This window comes from Xenopus tropicalis, chromosome 6, assembly GCF_000004195.4.
Source record: "Xenopus tropicalis strain Nigerian chromosome 6, UCB_Xtro_10.0, whole genome shotgun sequence".
NCBI classification, from domain to species: Eukaryota; Metazoa; Chordata; class Amphibia; order Anura; family Pipidae; genus Xenopus; species Xenopus tropicalis.
Genome location: NC_030682.2, coordinates 45,606,977 through 45,625,998, shown reverse-complemented (window position 1 = coordinate 45,625,998; position 19,022 = coordinate 45,606,977). Strand labels below are relative to the sequence as shown.

General features: G+C 39.4%; 1 protein-coding gene across 2 annotated transcripts in view; it reads right to left on the bottom strand.

Annotated features, from left to right (window-relative positions):
• Positions 1-13,289, bottom strand: part of kat2b (K(lysine) acetyltransferase 2B) — a 45,752-nt gene extending 32,463 nt beyond the window's left edge. For both annotated transcript variants that reach the window (XM_002932406.5, XM_012965563.3), the window contains exon 1: positions 12,874-13,289. In XM_002932406.5, coding sequence (XP_002932452.1) covers positions 12,874-13,128 — 255 coding nt within the window. In that variant the 5' untranslated portion in view covers positions 13,129-13,289. The remainder of the gene's footprint in view (positions 1-12,873) is intronic.
• Positions 13,290-19,022: the final 5,733 nt, after the last annotated feature.

The window sequence follows — 19,022 nt, the reverse complement described above, 5'->3', positions numbered from 1 at the left end:
GGGATGGATTTCACTAAAAAACACTAGAGCATGCATTTTCATGGCAAAATTTACCCGTGTGTGTGCAGATGGGACAATGCCATGCCTGTCAGTGTGCACAGAAGAGAGGATGCTGTGGTCTAACCCTCAGTCAGCCTATATCAACCAAAAGAAAACTAGTGTAAGTTGTTAAGGGAGAGAATGCCTGTGCACATAGCAATATCTAGCCCAATTACAAGGCAAGGAAATCAAGAATATTTTACAGGAATAAATTATTTTAAAATGTATTGCTTGATTCCAAAGCTTCCCTTGTGGACAATTCTACATACATAGATCAAGCAGCAATAAAAGCCATTACAGTCTTTGCTCATCTGATTTTACAAGATGTAATTATGTTTAAATCAAGAATAAGAAGTAGACAATTGGGCCAGATAATTTGCTATGCAAAAAAAAAAAGGTTTCTAGGTTTTTGTCTTTCCCCGAGGGCATATTACATTTATTACTATAGCACCCCAATTTTATTTATCTATTAAATGTTTAATCCAGAAGTAGAATACTTAGAACTAAAATCAAAGTAAATCAGAATTTTTTAAATACGTGAAGCCACTTATTAGAAAGGAGCTGCTACTGGTGGTGTTCCCAGCAGTGGCAGTCAAGGCTATATACACGTGGCTCCTGCTTAGAGCAAAGTGACCCCAATTACTGATACAAAAATCAGACATTGTAGGATGTAGCATGTGCACATTGCACCTAGTCCTGCCCCCCCCCCCCCTTCCCGCTGATCTATATGAACCTTTACTGCTTCTGCTTAGCCCTCTACCTTTCCAGGTCTGTGACACTTGGGGACAGGATCATGTGGGTATACTCCTTCGCTCTGACATAGATCAGATCTGTCAATTCACATTACATTAAAACCGAAGCCAACATAGATACTGCATGGATGCAGGATCCGATTAGAGGATTTAGGAAATAACCTTAAAAAAATTGGAGCAAGCAGCTTAAATCCTTGCATTAGCTCTGAGGGGACAAGCATTAGCCAAAAACAATACGGACCAGGAACTACACTGTTTAAAGGATAAGTAAGCCTTTTATTTTGAAAATCCTCTAAAACTACTCTAAACAGCATCCAGAATAACATACCTAACATACTTTTCTTCCTGCATGCAGATTTATTTTGTTTCTTTATTACAAGCAGCTGGACTATATCTCTTTTATTAACTTCCTTGTCTAGTGTGAGGCTCCACCCCTTTTGCTTACTAAACCCTCCTTCTCTCTCTCTGACTATGAAGACCTCAAAGAGGTTCCTACAAGGAAGTTAGTAAAAAAAGATACCATTCAGCTGCTTGCAATGTTTCTTCTAATTCCTTTTTGGCTATGTGCCCAATATAAATTCTTTCGAGCACACATTTTAAACTTGAGTGCGCTTTTTGTAAAAAATATGTGCTCAGGTCAGAATAAATACAAAATCTTTTTTTTTGCCCTAAATTCTTTGTGCACACCACAATTTGTTATGTACACTGGCCTCACAATTTGTGTTTGTGTGCGCACAAGCGCTCATTTTGGAGGAAACATTGGGTGTTTGTAATAGAGAAATGAAATAAATCTGAATGCAGGGAGGAAGGTGTGTTATTTTGGGGGATGTACAGAGTAATTTTAGAGATTTTTTAAAAAAAGATGGGTACCCATGAAACTCAGGAAACACAGTAAAAGGTCTTCCTAAAATAGACAATAGGAATTAAATAAGGTGCATCGCTGACCAGAAGCTTTATCTGCCCCCTCAGTAAAATATTGCTAACTCTGATTTACAGTGAAGAGAAAGCATTTTCAGTTACTGGGGTAAATTATCATAACTAGTTAATGGTTCAGGCTTTTATATTTAAGATCAAGATAAGGTGAAAGGCAACCATTAAAAAACATCAAGAACAGAAAGTGGTAAACACAAAAATGGTGCAATCCTCAAGTTATTATCCATTATTCCCCCCTAGATTTCCAGCATAACTGCACCCTATGCAATATCTGTTTACAATTCTATGCCATATCCATATCTATGCCATATCCATATCCATATCCCATCAGGCACAATCTATGCAGTAGATGCAAAACTAGCACTTTATTGTAAAGGATGGGCAAGTTATTATAAGGTACCTTGTTGAGGCAGTTGCACACTACAGGGCTACCTTGCACTTCAGTCACAGTATTAAGTGAACTGGTGCTAGGTGTAGGAAAACAGAAGCATTATGTATGCTGTGGGGCACTCCTACATACAATGAAATTTATATCTAACATGTACCCACTAATAGTAAATGAGGCCACTGGTTTTGAGATGTGGTGTAGTGAAAATTATTACTTATAGATATATAAAAACGTACAACATGAGAATACATCAGAGCTGGGTAAATGGTTGGAATGGAATTTAATAGGCGTAGCAAAGAAAAACAGTTCTTGTTTTATAAATAAGCACTGGTGATTGAGGCATTTCTATCTTGGATGCTCTTCAACCTCTGCTTGCCAAGAACTCTGAAACACACTCAGGATCAGTATTGACTAGCTTGTGTCAGGGAAGCCATTCTAAAAATGAGGCACATCTTCCCTTTCAAACTGTAATCAAATATCCAAAACAATCTCCCAATAAACATGTGTACTTTTTTTCACACGGTGCTAGTAATGAATATTTAGACTGAATGAGTTTCTACCCTATAGTGTTCAAAGTCTGATTCGAGTGCCTCATCATAACAGGAAATATGTTTTTATGTTTTTTCTTACATTGTTATTTTCTGTTTTTCTCATTAAAGGCACAATATAATGGAACAATCCCAGTAAATATTATAATCATATTTTAATATTATTTTTATACTTAAAGTTTTCTTATATTTATTTTACATTGGCACAGTGATTTTATGTACCATAGACACACAGATAAGTGACTTTCACTTGGAGCTGACACTGGAGTGCAAATCAAGAACCCAGAGACATTAGCTGCTGTGAGACCAGATCATTTATTGGAGATTTGTTGAATGTCTGAAACCCCAAATCCTTTTTTTATTAATACACCCATACCCATTATAAAGACATTTAAATATCCCAGCTGTTAATCATAGATTGCCTGCCTCTATGCGTTAGGTGGGCAAACAATAACTTTAACTTTCCAGTCAGCACACATTTTCCCCTCCCTCCTCACCATCTAATTGTGTAGCCAGTGCATGGGTCTGGGCGTCTGGTCCCCCCATTCTATCACATAAACAAGATTTTGGCATGATGCAAAGCTTGCCTTACTAACAGTGCCTTCAAAATGGCAGCTGTCTGCTTGCTGGATTGTGAATTCTAAGGCTGAAGGAAACAAGATTTCTATTATTTATATAGTGTAAGTAAGGTTTATTTTGCTCAACTGACGACATTTTGCTTAACTAACGAAATACGTTTATTAAGTGCTCATTACATTAAATGAGCCCCTTGTAATGTAGCTAGCTCCAGTTAAGAGTTAAATACTTTAGGTGATGAAGGCAGGTAGGGAAGGCCAGTACCCACAAAGTAACAATCACAGTAGTAGGTTGCACAAAACTGTAGGGTGCATACAAGAAAAATGTTTTGATATATTTTAAAGGGAAAGTGTGTACAATAAGTTTGCATATTTCTTCACTAAATGATGGGCAGTAGGAAAATAAGCATCAGCGTATTTTGCTATTTTATTGCTTAACCATTGTGTTTGTTCAACCACTAACATTCTTTTGCTCATCCTTCTACATCTATCATTAATGCTTCACTTTAATAAACATTTTAAGTGGAGCTTCTTTCCTTCTTTCTTGTAACCCTGAGCGAAATTTTAAAAGAATGGGTTCGCTATACGTTTCTCTATATCATGTACATACATTTCAAACTTTCACATACACCAACGAGCAGATTTATCAAAATGTGAAATTAGAGTTGACCACATAAAAATTCACCCACTTTCAATTCAATGATTTTTAAAAGGGTATTTACCAATGGGTGAAAGTTTAAGTTCACCATTTGATAAATATGCTTCTAAAAATCCCTTAGGAATGAACAGAAACAGAGTGAATTTTTCTGTGGTAAACTCTAATCTCACATTTTGATAAATTTGCTCCTAGGTATAAGTAACCTTCACAAAAATGTGTGTCCAGCCTCTGCCTCCTGCATTCCATTTTGAATCTAATGCAGCTTAATGCAGGCCACACTATATTCAAAGAGTATTCTGCAGGTCTCTAAAATGGGGTGTAGAGGCCTGCAAATATTTGCGCAATGCTGCATGCAGTGGGCAAGGTCTGATTTTGCACATTGCAAAAGTGCAATTGTGGGCTCTAACAATGGCAGCCCTTATGGCTACATAATAGCTTTGTTATATAAACTAAATTACAGTTTCTGAACCAAATACACTTTTTTTTTACCAACAACACTTTTACTTTTGGTGGTACTGTCTGTTAAATGCAGCTAAAGCTCTCCTCACACTGTACTAGACATTGTAAATAATATAATTGATAACCATGTAAGAGATCCACCAATAACCCAGGGTCATCTGGCTTGCCTTTAGAGATTCTATTGCTTCTAATGATTATAGTCAAACTACTGATGGTTAGAACCATGGGCAGATTGGGGGGACTTTTGTACTCCTTAACATTCCTGCATATTTTGCAGGGGCAGGAGCCCTTTTACTAATAGTAAATGTGCTGGGTTACCTTACCATGCTGTTTGTATATACAGATACCTCTGGAATGTTAAAAACATGTTAAAGGAGAGGAAAAGGCTAATAAAGAGTTAATCTCAAACTGCAGGCATACCTCCAGTTCTCTTGCCCTTAAGTCTCCCCATATTTCTCCCGTTCAGATGATCAGAAGCCTCGTAGGAAAAAAACGCTGAGCTCTGTAAAGAAAGTTCCCATAATGCCTTGCTCCTGCACCAAGACCAAGACCGGTGTACATGCTCAGTTATTAAGACTATGAGGAAGCTTCCTGCTGATTGGTTCAGATCACACATTCCTTGGGGGGGAGGGAGTTCTTAGCATTCTTGAGGGAGGGGGGAGCAGGAGAGGGGAGAGAGAGGAGGGAGCTGTGTGTCTCTGGCACAGGAAAACAAAGAGACAACAAATCCTGTTTCTTTTGACAGAGAACTCAGTGCAGCGTTTCTGTGAGTGCTAATGGCTGTATTTACATAGACCTTTCTGATAAAGCTTACTTAGTTTTTACCTTTCCTTCTTCTTTAAGGTGCTTTACTATATATCTCCGGTAAGGGCCATGTTGTGTGTATCTACAGGTCCCTGTCCATAACAGAGCTAGCAAGGCCAACTGACTGGATTTTTTGCATTCTTACACAAAAAAAAAAAATATGCTCCAAGCGCTTAAAATGTAAAAAAATTAAATCCAGTATTACAAAAAAATGTTATACCCACAGAATACAAATGTTCTCTCTGTGGCTTAAAATTTTCAAAACAGAAAATACTAAAATATAGCCAAGTTCAAGGAGAACTGGGAGGCATAACGTATACTGTGCCAAAAGCCAAAGAAACCAGAAACAATTGCTACACCTCCCCGAGCTGTTAAAACAAGGGAACTAGAGCCAAAATGGAACTGAGCAAACCCAGAACCTGCTGGTATAGAGCAAAAAACTTGTTATCAGTGAGTAAATGCTGTGTCACTTGATAATACAGCCAGGAAGCAAACGGCTGCTAAATTATTATTGTCATCAAGTCACAGACTTGTTCAGAAGAGAAACATTTTCTGAATGGTAATCTAGAAGCCTCCAAAATATCAGAATTGTGAGTTCTCTATTTTCAACACGAACAAAATAAGTAAAACTAATGCTGAAAATACATTCTGCCTATAAAGCAGTAACAGAGTATTGTTTTGCTTTCGTAATTTCTATCTTACTATTAATTAGCTGAGCTACTTTGACCAAGGTCCGTGAGCCCTGTATTAAAGGAGCAGTAACACCAAAAAAATGAAACTCTAATCAAAGTAAAGTATAATGTACTGTTCCCCTGCACTGTTACCACAGATGTGTTTAATTCAGAAAAACTACTATAGTTTATATAAATAAGCTGTTGTGTAACCATGGGGCAGCCATTCAAAGGAGAAAATGCTTAGGTTACAAAGCAGATACATTCCATAGAATATAATAGGGTTCTAGAGAGCTTAACTGTTATCTGCTATTACACTTGTGTCATTTAGCCCTATTGCAATTGCTTCCATTGCTACATAGCAGCTTGCTTATAAAAACTATAACTATAGTAGCGTTTCTGAAACAAACAGAACGGTACATTATATTTTAATTACTTTAAAACACTTTCATTTTTTTTGAGTTACAGCTCCTTTAACACCTACTCCCTCTTTACACTTTTTCTGTGGCTGTTTTACCTTATACTGTAAATAGTCAGAAGTCCATTATGCATGGGTTTATCGGGTATTCTTTAACTACATAACAAGGAACAAACATGGAGTAGTTTTAGTTTCCCTGTTAGTCCCGTTTAGCTCAAGAAATAACAAAAAAAATGTAGCTTTTTCTTAATTAAAACATTAAGTAAAATGTTTAATGAAGCCCTATTTACTAAGTGACTAATGTTAATCCAGAGAGTATATTGCCCTTTTAAATAAAATGATACACTGCCAAGGCAAACCCATCATGGTTTCCTAGGAATATAACACACAGAGAAACTTTAGATAGTTTATGAAATGTATGTTTTGAAGAAATTTTTTTTTTTTATGGACTCCTGATGGCAGTAGCTCTTTAGTGTTTAATCTGTTTTATGCCTCAATAGTTATGTGCTGAGTTTTTAAGACGTTGCCAAAAATTCCAGTTAAAGGGTTTGTAATAATTGAGACAAAATTATAGTACATGGGCTGAAAACACTTGTCTGAGCACTTTGCAATTTCAATTTTAATGAGTTCCTTTTGAGAACTTGAGCTGTTACTGCCTCTCTCCTTGTGTTGCACCCTGCAGTGATCAAGGATCCAGAGATGTATTTTGCTGTGAAGTCACAACATGGGTATTTATATATTATAGTACTTTTCTATTTAGGGTGGGTTTCTACTGTTGCTGTGACTGGCCACATATTTGGCTGATCAGTCTCACAATTAGATTTGGTTCTGCCAAAGGGTTCCCTCCCCTTTTCAGGCCATGTTCACTTTTGGCTTCTTGTAATAAACACAATGGACCTATGCCCAACTCAGACCCTCTGACCCTCCTTGCAAGGGGTTAACTTTTTTCCCAGCCTTTGAATACTAATACAACATGTAGCATATTCTCGGCAAGCCAAAAAACGCTTGCTAAGAATACACCCCTACACTTGAAAAAACTTGTACTTGTGCCTGCACCAGGAAGCATTGAATACACTCTGATGCAGGCACATGTAGCCGGTATCCGCCAAAAAAACCAAGACTTTGTGATTGCACTCGTTGCTTCCCGTTGCAGGCACAAATAGAAGTTTTTTCAAGCGTAGGCGTGTATTCTCAGCAAGCTTTTTATGGCTTGTTAAGAATACAATATGCCGGGCATTAGCCTTATGGTATCTACATAAACTCACAGTAGTACTGAAGTACAGGTATCTGACCCCTTATCCGGAAACCCGTTATCCAGAAAGCTCCAAATTACGGAATGCCCGACTCCCATAGACTCCATTTTAATCAAATAATTCAGAATTTTAAAACTGATTTCCTTTTTCTATGTAGAAATTAAACAGAACCTTGTAATTGATTCCAACTAAGAAATAATTAATCGTTATTGGATGCAAAACAATCCTATTGGGTTTAATTAATGTTATATTGATTTTTTAGTAGACTTAAGGTATTGAGATCCAAATTACGGAAAGACCTCTTATCCGGAATACCCTTGGTCCCGAGCATTCTGGATAATGGATCCTATACCTGTAGTAAGTTTAAGAGTTTAAATAAGAGAAACCTAGCCAGTGATATAAACGTTATATGAGCTAAAATACGGCTGCTAATTTACTAGTGTGCAATATTGCTCCACTGCCATGAGCAATTGCTCAAATTAAACCAAAATGCTAAATGAGAACAAAAAATAGGATTGTTTGCTATAGGTAACAGCCCAACTGGATTCAAACGTACAACCCCATAGCTGCAGTTGCTGAATACATTCCAGAATGAAGAAAAATGGCTTGCATTTGAAAGAGTTTTGATATCTGAGATTTTAGCTTTGCAGTCCATTTTCTTTCCTGTTTAATATATTGCAATATAAAGCAGTTGGTTCTAGTCCTAGACTATTCATACGATAATCTCGGAGAATGCAAGGATTGTAAGGGCTTTAATCATTTCACTACTGTTTTGCCATTATTATAGGCCCTGTTATACACATGCTATTACGCATGCTGCCAAGCGATTACAATTATTACTTTAGATGGTATCATTGCAAAGAGCAGCTGTGCCTCACACAGCTTTCTTATTGTATAATGAAGTGGTATAATGAGAGTGTGTTAGGGTATAATCAGCTGTTGCTGATACAGTATAATAAAACGGATGCTGGCAGAATTATTTTAGAAAGCATCACAGCATTTCACAAAGCAGCACTTTTTGTTAGAATAATACTTATTTTGACTCTTTTAGGTAATAAAAGCTCCTTATTCTTCTATGGATCTTGCAGGACTGAAAAGCCAAGAAGGTACCAGCATGCAGTTGCATGATGCAAATTATTACCACACTAGGAGAATGAACTTGACAGGTTCAAACCTAATTGGGTGGCTCAAATTAGGCTGAGGAACTAAATTAGGAGGAGGGACTAAACCACTAATGTTAACTGTAACAACTTCACAGCTTACAGATAGCATGCAGGAATTACATAACCCACAATGCATTCCAATGTGATGTTCCTTTCCTGTGCAGAGAATTGTGGGATTTGCAGGATGCAGGCTTAAGGCAGGCTGAAGACAATTGACTACTGTTACTGTTAGTGAGTCAGCTTAGTAGGAGAACATTATGTTTACTTTTTAAAAAGTTAAATTGCTTTTGGGTGGAGTTCCCCTTTAAATATAATATATTTTTGTCAAAATTATGACACAATACCTCTTAATGCTATATCCCTACTAACTGTACCTTCATCATCATATGTGGCTGTTCCAGTGCAGCTGTACAATTCCCAGCATGCCATGGGTTAGTTAGAGCAGTCAGTCAATAATGGGAAATAAAATGTTAAGGTGTAATAAGGTTTGCCTACATTGCCAGGTTTTAAATTAGGAAGATGCACTAAAGTAAAGCTACCAACCAGCAGAGAGGGCAATGATAAAAAAGGGTTGGTCCATGATGATGATGAAAGGGGTAGGTGCTATTACATCACGAGAAAGATCAGGGAAGAAGAAAACTACATTACCGGTAAATTTGTAATATCGGCTCTGGCCTTAGCAGGTGTTTTCCAAGCTAAGCCGGTAACAACCCTAAAATGCATCAAACCCAGAATCAGTCTGTATTCCCATATAATCTGCATATTGTTATGAATATATACCCTTCCCCTACTGTGTACTATTGTGTAATATTAACATGCTGGTATGAGATGCCTTATCTGAAAACCCATTATCCAGAAGGATCCGAATTACAGGAAGGTTATCTCCCATATAGAGTCAATTTTAAGCAAACAATTCTGTAATAAAACAGTACCTTTTACTTGACAGTAACTAAGCTGCATGAATTCATATTGGTGGCAGATCTGGTAATCCAAATCCCAGGGGGATCCCAGGTCCCAAGCATTCAGTATAATAGAACCCATACCTGTATTATTATAATATTCTCCTAATGTGTTATATTGCCCCTTTGCCCCATGAGTGTGTTGCTTTCTGTACATGATAAGACAGAGTTTCTGCAGAATTCCTCTAGAAAGATATTGCCCAATCACTTCCTACGTTGCATAAATTTTGTCCTCAAATTTTCCTCAATTCATTCTACTGCCCTCAGGATTAGAAACATTCTGCAAAGAGCTCATTACTTTGTGTTATTTCGTGACTAAGGAACATTTTCAATGCCAACTTCAAGGACGATAGTGAATTAAAAAAAAATAATAATAATTTGCCCAAAGTTGGGCTCTTTTTAACAACCACTTTTTTGCAACTAGGCCCCACAAGAAATTGTTCTATTAAATAGATATTTACACAGTTTTAAAAATCATTGTCCCTGTTTATCGAGGCTTTTATGACAAATGGGAAGCAAAAACAATAAATAAATATAAAACATACAAATTGAATATGTTATTACTATGATGTGTATATTTATTATAGATCCTGAAGCAGCCCTGAGAGGTTTTTAGCAGAATGTGCTGACAACTACCCCGTGGTCCCTCTTGTCCCCTCCCAAAATTTATACCACTGATTGCTAGAAAAATAGAAGATACCAACGCCACTGTAAGTACCCAGGGCTGGTGCATTTCTTAGACAAGTTATTAGTGATCAGGGCCATTGCGGGGTTGCCTAACAGACTGACATCCCCTCAGTGAATTTGGCATTAGTTGTCTAAAGTCTTTTTAGCATGATAAAGGTCTCTTTCTAGGACAATTCCTGTTGATCTTTGTTGTTTGAGGTTTTTGCATCGTTTCCATTTGCTGTTACAAGCTGGAATTTTAAGAGCAGTTGGTTGCTAGGGCTTAAGTACCCTAGCAATCAGGTAGCAGTTGGGAAGTCAAAATTCAAGATGAATAGTAATGGGCTTAAATATAAGCAATAAAGAATAATAACACCAAAATGAAAGGCTCACAGTCACTTATGGGTTAGAATAGGATGGCTAATAGTTTAAAAACCATACAAAATTTAAAAACGACTAACTGAAATGTTGCTTGCAACAGGTCCATCTTTTATACCAAAAGTTTATTTAGATGGCACAAGTAGTTATAGTAAATGTTTTGTCTGCAAGTCAAGCAGTATAGTAACAAGCAGTTTAGGGTTAGTGCTTATGTTTTTACCAAGGAGTTTGAAGTTACTTTTTGGACTAACTGGCAAATAATTCAAAATTTTTTTAATGATTTGCTTTTTCTCTGTAATAATAAAACAGTACCTTGTACTTGACCCCAACTAAGATATAACTAATCCTTATTGGAGACAACACAATCCTACTAGGTTTATTTAATGATTAAATCATTTTTTAGAAGACAAAGCAAGCATGGTGATCTGAATTACAGAAAGATCCCTTATCAAGAAAACCCCAGGTTCCAAGCTTTCAAAGTTCTCATATAAGGGTTTTTTTCTGAAGGATTACAGGGTTAAAGTCAAATGCAACGAGTTTATGTTTTATGGTTTGTTGGGTTAGAATTTACAAGAGTTTTAGTATGCTAAGACAGCTAACAAATTAGAAGGTCAGAACCAATAACAAAAATGCATTGGGTTTCCATGTACTTTAGAATGGGTGCCCATGACCCCATATAATACCATGAAATTTCCTTCTGCAATAGACAACAGTAATTAAAAGGTTAAAGATAATTAATCTGCACAAGTCTAACAAATATAATAATAACAACAATAATAATAAAGCCATCTAGTTCCTTGTGCAAGATTAATCAACACTCCCTAGCAGGATGCTGCTGTGCAAGGGGCAAGATAACACAAATGTGATGATGAGTCAGGAGTATTTTGCTTTCTGCACAGTATCTCCGCTATGTCAGCACTATTGTTATTGCAAAGCGAAAGTGCTGCTATTGCACACAGCAGACAAGTGAAGCTCTGGTGTCAGTGCAATAGGAATTGCCGCTGCTGTGTTGCAATACTGTTGTTGTCGGTCCAATGAGGCTGCAGCAGGGTTGCCAGGTTGGTGGGATTCCTGCCAAACTGGGCTTCTTTTCAAAATAAATAAGAGTACAAACTGGCCAGAGTACAGATTTAGGCTAGTTTTGGGAGCCACCAAGGGTTTATACTTTGATGCCTGTCAACCTTTTTTTTACATGTAACAACTGAAGTTCCTTCTATTTTACTTTTCCTAGCGCCACCTGGCCCACTGCTCGTCTGTCTTGTTTCCCACTGAGACATAAACTGGATAGTTTAGTTTCTGCCTACCCCAAGCTCATACCCTATGTATCAGTGGGCTGGCATTTTTCTCATGTGGGGGTCTTGTCACTCCAAACACCTTCCCCCCATTTATTACTCTCCGCTATCATCACATAGGGGAGGTGCAGCTTGCCCAAGGCACCCTAGAAACATGGCCCGGCACTGACAGGTGAAAGAAGCTCCCTTCTGCTCCTCCAGGCAGCAGTAGCCCCATCCTCTCAGTCCCAACCTGTCAACATTGCAACATGCTTCCAGCTGCATTTGGTATTTGGTCTGTGGTTATCTGTCACTAGTATTAATGTGTAATGTGACTAGGGGGGCTGGCATGTATTCCTCTGGTCGATTGTTAAACCACAGCTTCTGAGTTGCAGTTCAGCTCTCAACCATGTGTATTTCAAAGTTGGGGTTAAAACAGTGCCTTGCATTCATTTGCTGCAATGATCTTACTGGTATATCTGGAGTTAATACAAATACTCTGAATTAATTTCTCCACTTCAATGTTGCTGGCATGTTTGGGGTGCATAATGTAGTTTACTGTACTGTAATTGGGTCAGGCGGTGCATGTTGAAGTATAACTGCAACAATCTGCTTGTTCTGGGCAGTGGGCAGGACACATCAGTCGTCCTAGTATGCAATGGGCACAAGAAAGGGTGTATTTCCACATGTATTGCTTTATTTCACTGCATAAATTGGGCTATTTTTGAGGTACTTTTGAAACTGCTTTTGGTTGGTTTTGTGACTGAATTTTGAAAATGAGCAGTGGCAAGCCCGGGCTGCAGTTCCCTTGTTCTGTCAGTGTGGGTGTCACAGCAGGCTGCTGCTCACTTGCCAATCAGTGGAACTGTTATTGTTGCTGTCAGTGTCACACACACAAGCACAAACACACACACAAACACACACACACAAGCCATTACCTTGCAGGCAGAGTACACTCCGAGTTTCTCCAGTTTCTTGGCCCGGGGAGCCGAGCGCAACTGTCCCTTCTTGGCAGCGATCCTGAGCGGCGCAGATCCAACACCTCCTCCCCCGGCAGCTGATGGGCTCTCGGCACCGCGGGCTGCTCCTGAGGCAGCTGAAGCCACTATGGCCGGGGATCCCTGAGGTAGTGCGCTACTGCCAGAACCGGCTACACACACCATGGTCCCTCCGCCCGATGCAGCCTCAGACATCGCAGAAGCCCTTGGACCCTGCCCGGGGAGGAGAAACCCCCTCTTCCCTCCTCCGGTGTACAGATCCCTGGCCGAGGTGACGAGATCTACAGCCGCTCCCCCCAGCAGGGAGGCAGCTGCGACACATCACCGCCTCCTCCTCTCCCACTACACCTCCTCCTTCTCCTCTCCAACACTGCCTCCTCCTTCTCTTCCCAGACCTTCCTCCTGATCTGCTCTTTTCTCTGCCTCCCTCCTCCTGGCACCATTGTGTTTTCCGAGGAAAATAAAAGCCCTCAGGGTTGGCAGGTCTGATGTTCAAAACAAGCTACACTCAGTCACAAAACCTGCCAAAAGCCCTTTCCAAAGTAGTTTAGCCATAGCCCAATATGTGCAATGAGACCAAATGTAACGAAAACAGAATTTATGTGAAAATGCACCTTTTCTTAGCTTTTTTAAACCTAGAATTAGCCCTGTGGCGCCCACCCGTGATATATTCTATGCTCATTGCATACTAGCGTGACTGACATGCCCACTGTGCCCTATACATGCAGGTTATTGTAGTTTCACTTCAACATGTACAGTTGGACCCAGCCTACAGTAAACTACATAATATGGCTTTTGCTAGCTGCATGTATATTGAGCCAGGGAAAAAAGCTTAATAAAGCCAGAATAATGTGGAGTATGGCATTAACCCCAGACATGCCAGTAACATTGTGATGTAGAAATGGATCTAGATTATTGATATAACCCCAGACATACCAGGAACATAGCCATGCAGAAATGAATTCAGACACTGCATTAATCCCATAAATGCCAGGAACATTGCTATGGACAAATGGATTAACCCCAGACATGCCAGTAAACATTGCAAGGCAGAAATGATTCAGAGGATTGCATTAACCACAGACATACCAGAAGCATTGCAAGGTAGAAATAAATTCAGAGCACTGCAGTTACCCCAGATTTGCCATGAACATCACAATGAAGAAATGGATGCTGGTTAGGGATGCAATAACCCCAGACATGCCTGTAATACTGCAAGGCAGGAATAAATTCATGGCATTGCATTAACCCTAGACATACCAGGAACATTGCAAGGATGAGGGCTAAACAATTGAATTACAATGGTGGGCATAGAACCAATGCGGTCCCTTATAAGATGGAAAATCAAACCTGCCTGATCGAGATTGAGATCTGCCCAATTTTAGGCCAGATATTGGTCGGGTAGGCCCATTGGGGGTTCCCATACAAGAGCAGATAAGCTGGTCCAGAATCAGCAGCTGAAATCTGTCCATGGCCACCTTTTGCACATGGTGATTTGTTTGTAGGATAGAGACAGTGTTAGGTGGGCCAGAAGCAGGGGTAAGCAGAAGAGGTTTCTGCCTAGGGTGTTGGGCTACCAGGGGCGCAGTTACAGCCAGGCCCAGATTTGTGGCGAGGCCACAAAGGCCCGGGCCTAGGGCAGCACAAACACAGGGGCGGCATACAGAGCAATGGGGACATCACCCCACTGCTCCGTATGGGAGTTTTAAGTTTGACGCTTGCGCATGTGCCTTCGCGCGTGGGGGGGGCTTGTTTATGCATTCACGTGGCGGGGGGGCGATATGGGGGCAGCCTTGGGGCACCCCCAGTAGAAATGCGGCGCTGGTTACAGGGCACCCTATCTACTACAAAAGCCAGAACCCGCTACTGCTAAGTATTACCACAGTCAGATTGTCTCCTGTGTCAATACTCTTTCCCAAAGTGTAGTCAGGAGCACTTGTTTTCCCCACAAGCAGAACAGTATCCCAGCAGACAAAATGTGAAACAAGTGCTTCTGATCCATGAGCAAGTAGTGCCAGATTGGAGATCAGTTTTATGGTTTTTGGCAGTAGTAATATAGTACATTGGGTGTGCTGCAGTTCAAAATAAAATATGACTGCACCCTTTTTTTAAAGGAGAAAGAAAGGAAAAAACTAAGTAACCTTTATCAGAAAGGTCTATGTAAATACAACCATAACCACTCACAGAAACGCTGCACTGACTTCTCTGTCAAAAGATTTGTTGTGTCTGTAATTCATGTGCCAGAGACATGCAGCTCTCTGCTCTCTCCCCTCTCATGCTCCCCCCTCCCTCAAGAATGCAAAGAACTCACTCCCCCCTTAGGAATGTGGATCTGAGCCAATCAGGAGGAAGCTGACTCATAGGGGCAGATTTATCAAAACACGAGTTCGAATCCTGAATGGGAAAAATTCGGATTGGAAACGAAAACTTCTGAAGATCGCAAATATCATGAAAATGCTTACGAAAAAATCGTATTAGTCACGATAATATCGTATTGGCGATCCGAAAGGCACGAAATTTTCGTACGGAATGATTGTAAACAGTGGTAAAACCGATCCGTTTTTTTCGTGCTAAAAATACGAAAAAGTCGCGCAAGCATCGAAAAAATACGATTGGCCCGATCGAAGAACGCTCGGAGCGTTCGTGGATAAGTAAATGTGCCCCATAGTCTTACAAACTGAGCATGTACACTTGGTCTGGGTCTCGGTGCAGTAGAGAGGCATTATGGGAACTTTCTTTACACAGCTCAGCGTTTTTTCTTCCTGTTTGGCTTCTGATCATCTGAATGGGAGAAATATGGGGAGACTTAAGGGCACTATTGAGAGAACTGAAGGTATGCCTACAGCTTGAGATTAACTCTTTATTAGCATTTCCTTCTCCTTTAAGTCTGCACTGTCCAACTATTTCAGTATAGTTGCTTGTTATGCTAGTTGTCTTTTATACCTTGCAGGGTAGGTTTATTACATTAATATTCATATATATTGGACTCAATAGCATTTGAAAAGACTAGGGGCCATAAAGTTGGACAAATATATTATAGAATAATAAGGTAAACTTTCCACAAGATTGGGTAAGTACTAGATACAGAATGCAACATGCAAGGTCGGGCTTACTGTGTAATATAGTTGACTAAGTTCTTGCCATTTATTTTTATGTTTTTTTGTGTTGTCACTTAATATGTCAATCAATATGTTAGATTTCCTATTGATATGTATTTATTCATGATTGAGCTCTCTTACCTATAAAGCCATTAGAGGTTTAGCTTTATATAATCTACATTCAAACAAACTACCTTTTTCTGTTAGCATAATAAATACACTGGTCATCTTTCCTACGCCACCTATTGCAAATCTGCAGTCTACAGCATCTTTCTTGGCCATATCAGCAAACAAAGAGATCCTGGCATTTGCAATTATACCTACTTCTGGAGCCACTGATATGGACTTTGAACTACTTGTAGCTCTTCCACTGAAACATTATTCCATTGAAACCTACTGTCTGCAATTACAGAGTGCTAAAACCTTGGGCAACAGAAAGTATCATTCTTTAGATCACTCCTTATTCATTTCACATTTTATTGTATTTTTTCTCAAATTGTTTTTTCTCAAATTGCTAAAACAATTATTTAAATTTTTGATAAATCTTCCACTTAGACTTTATCTGGTTCCCCTGAAATGTTAATAATTCAAGGATGGAGTGATTACTCTTGGACTCTTAATGAGTATAGCTTGAATTTCTATAAACACTGTGACATCTTCTCGCTTTCCCTAATGCACACAAGTACACACAAATCATGCACACAAGGTTTATGTGTGGGCATTACCCAGTGCTGAATGTCACACCTGATGATTGGATGACATGTGTGTTCGTGGTGTGATGGGTGGGCAGACCACCTTGCACATCTGACCTGTATCTTATTCTAGAAGTTCAGATCAAAGTAGAGTTTGGGTTAAATATGTGTCTCCCATAAAATAGCCATCCATGTTGTGCCCTTTTCATAAATGAAGTCCACTGTAATCAATTATAATATTACCACAATAAAAGCTTCACATGCCTTCACTTTCACTGGGTTGATCTACAGATTAGCTCAAGTGCAATATGTCCCACAGGGACACACTTTACTAAACTGAGAAACTTATGGCCTGCTGCAGTGCATTTAGACAGATTTATTAATGAAACATAGTCACACTGAAACATATAGAATTAACAACAGGCTCCACTTGTAATGCCGTACTGAAGACTTAAGTGTGTGAAGAAGTGAAAATCTGAGAGAATGCACAGTGTTTAACTCTTTATTAAAGGAGAAGGAAAGGTAAAATCACTAGGGGTGCTAGGCAAGAGGGGGTGCCTTGCTGTCTTGCAGCTACCTGGGGCTGGTGAGGTTTTCTCCTAACATGAGCACCAGCCTGGGGTATAAGGTAAATATATGGCTCCATGATATAACTAAAAAGACTGAAGTGTCTGTTCGCTGTTGCCTGTTTGTTCTTTACTGACATTACCCCTCTCCCCCCTTATTTTCATTGCTTTGAAACAATTGATGGGTTATATTTATACTGTGACCGCTATAAAGCAGTGTTTCTGTATTTTCTACATAAGATCAATAAAAGACTATTTCTATACATTCAGCATAAAGTAGTGACTATAGTTTATATGTATCATGCATAGTACAGTATGGCTGGCATTTGTATGCACCATTTCTTTTTTATGTTTTACCTCCATAAGTTTTTAGGCTTCTTCTCTCAGAATCCTTCAAAGTTAATGGGGGATATAAACCTTCCTTGAAGCTGACATTGCTATTGAGCTCCTTGAATTTGGCATTCCAAATTTAATTACGCATACAATTTCACATACAAACAGGAGTGGATTAATGCCTAGGCATCCCTAGGCTATAGCCAGGGACCCATTGCCATCAGGGGCCCATTGTACTCTCTCTGAATTTTTATGTAAACTTAATAATGCACCTGAGTGGCAGAAGGGAAGACATTATGCCAGTTGGGTTCGGCACGTGCTAGTGATATCACTGGTTGAACCCGACCCGGCATAGAAAACTTGAATGCACACCCATCGCATTCATGGATGATCTGTACTTCTCGGTGCAGTGGTGCATGCACTGCTTCCTTGCCTAAGTAAGTTGCCTGTCTAGTGCCTTCCCTTCTCTTATACAGGTGCATTATTAAGTGAACATAAAAATTCGGAGAGAGTACAAGAGGCCCCTGATCATACACACTTTCCTTTCCTGCCTACTGCCTTCTTCTCCCAGGCCAGTTGCATCATTTTACTAATAATTAGTTAATGTTTTGAAAGTTGCTTTTTGTATATTTGTATAATTGTTGGGAGTGGGAGTAGCCTAGAAGGGGGGCCCGTGGGAAGTGTTACCTTGGGGCCTCACATGTCATTAATCCGCCACTGCATACAAAAGTTGCCAACAAGATTCCTGTGCAATTTTTTCATTCCATTCATCATGCATCAGGATGGAGATTATTCTGATTAGGTATTCTATGCTAAAAAAAAGTGTGTTCAGTGCTTCCAGAACTGATTGTATGAAAACAGAAAAGGGAACATAGATGCTTTAAAATGAAACCTAATCAGACCTATTGACCCACCCAGATTTTTTACTGACATATAATAACCTGATAGGGGAAGAGCAAGGGTCTTTGTCAGGATGTAACAGGGTTTTGTTTGAGTGTGACCACAATCACCTGAATTTAATTACCTAGAACTTGACATCACTGCTTGATTTGCTTGACTAGAGCTTATGCTTACTTTGCCTGTAACAAGTTGTTACTTGGAAATATAACTTTAGTAATGTAATTGCTAAATTACCCCTTTAGTTAACACATCCCTTACAGGGAGAGGTGAGCATGTAGCAGATGAACACCTATCAAAGACACTACACCTAGACAAAGGGCCAGTGGCAGATTTACATAGGATCTATCTGGGTAGTCACCTGTAGCTCATTGTTAAAAGGGCACAATTGGAGGGGAAGCAAGCAAGCAAGCAGGGTGCTGGGTTAAGTAGCATGCCAGTCTACTTGGCACAGCTTAGCATCTGACTCAACCTGTTAAACTGATTTGGGGTGAATAAGGTAG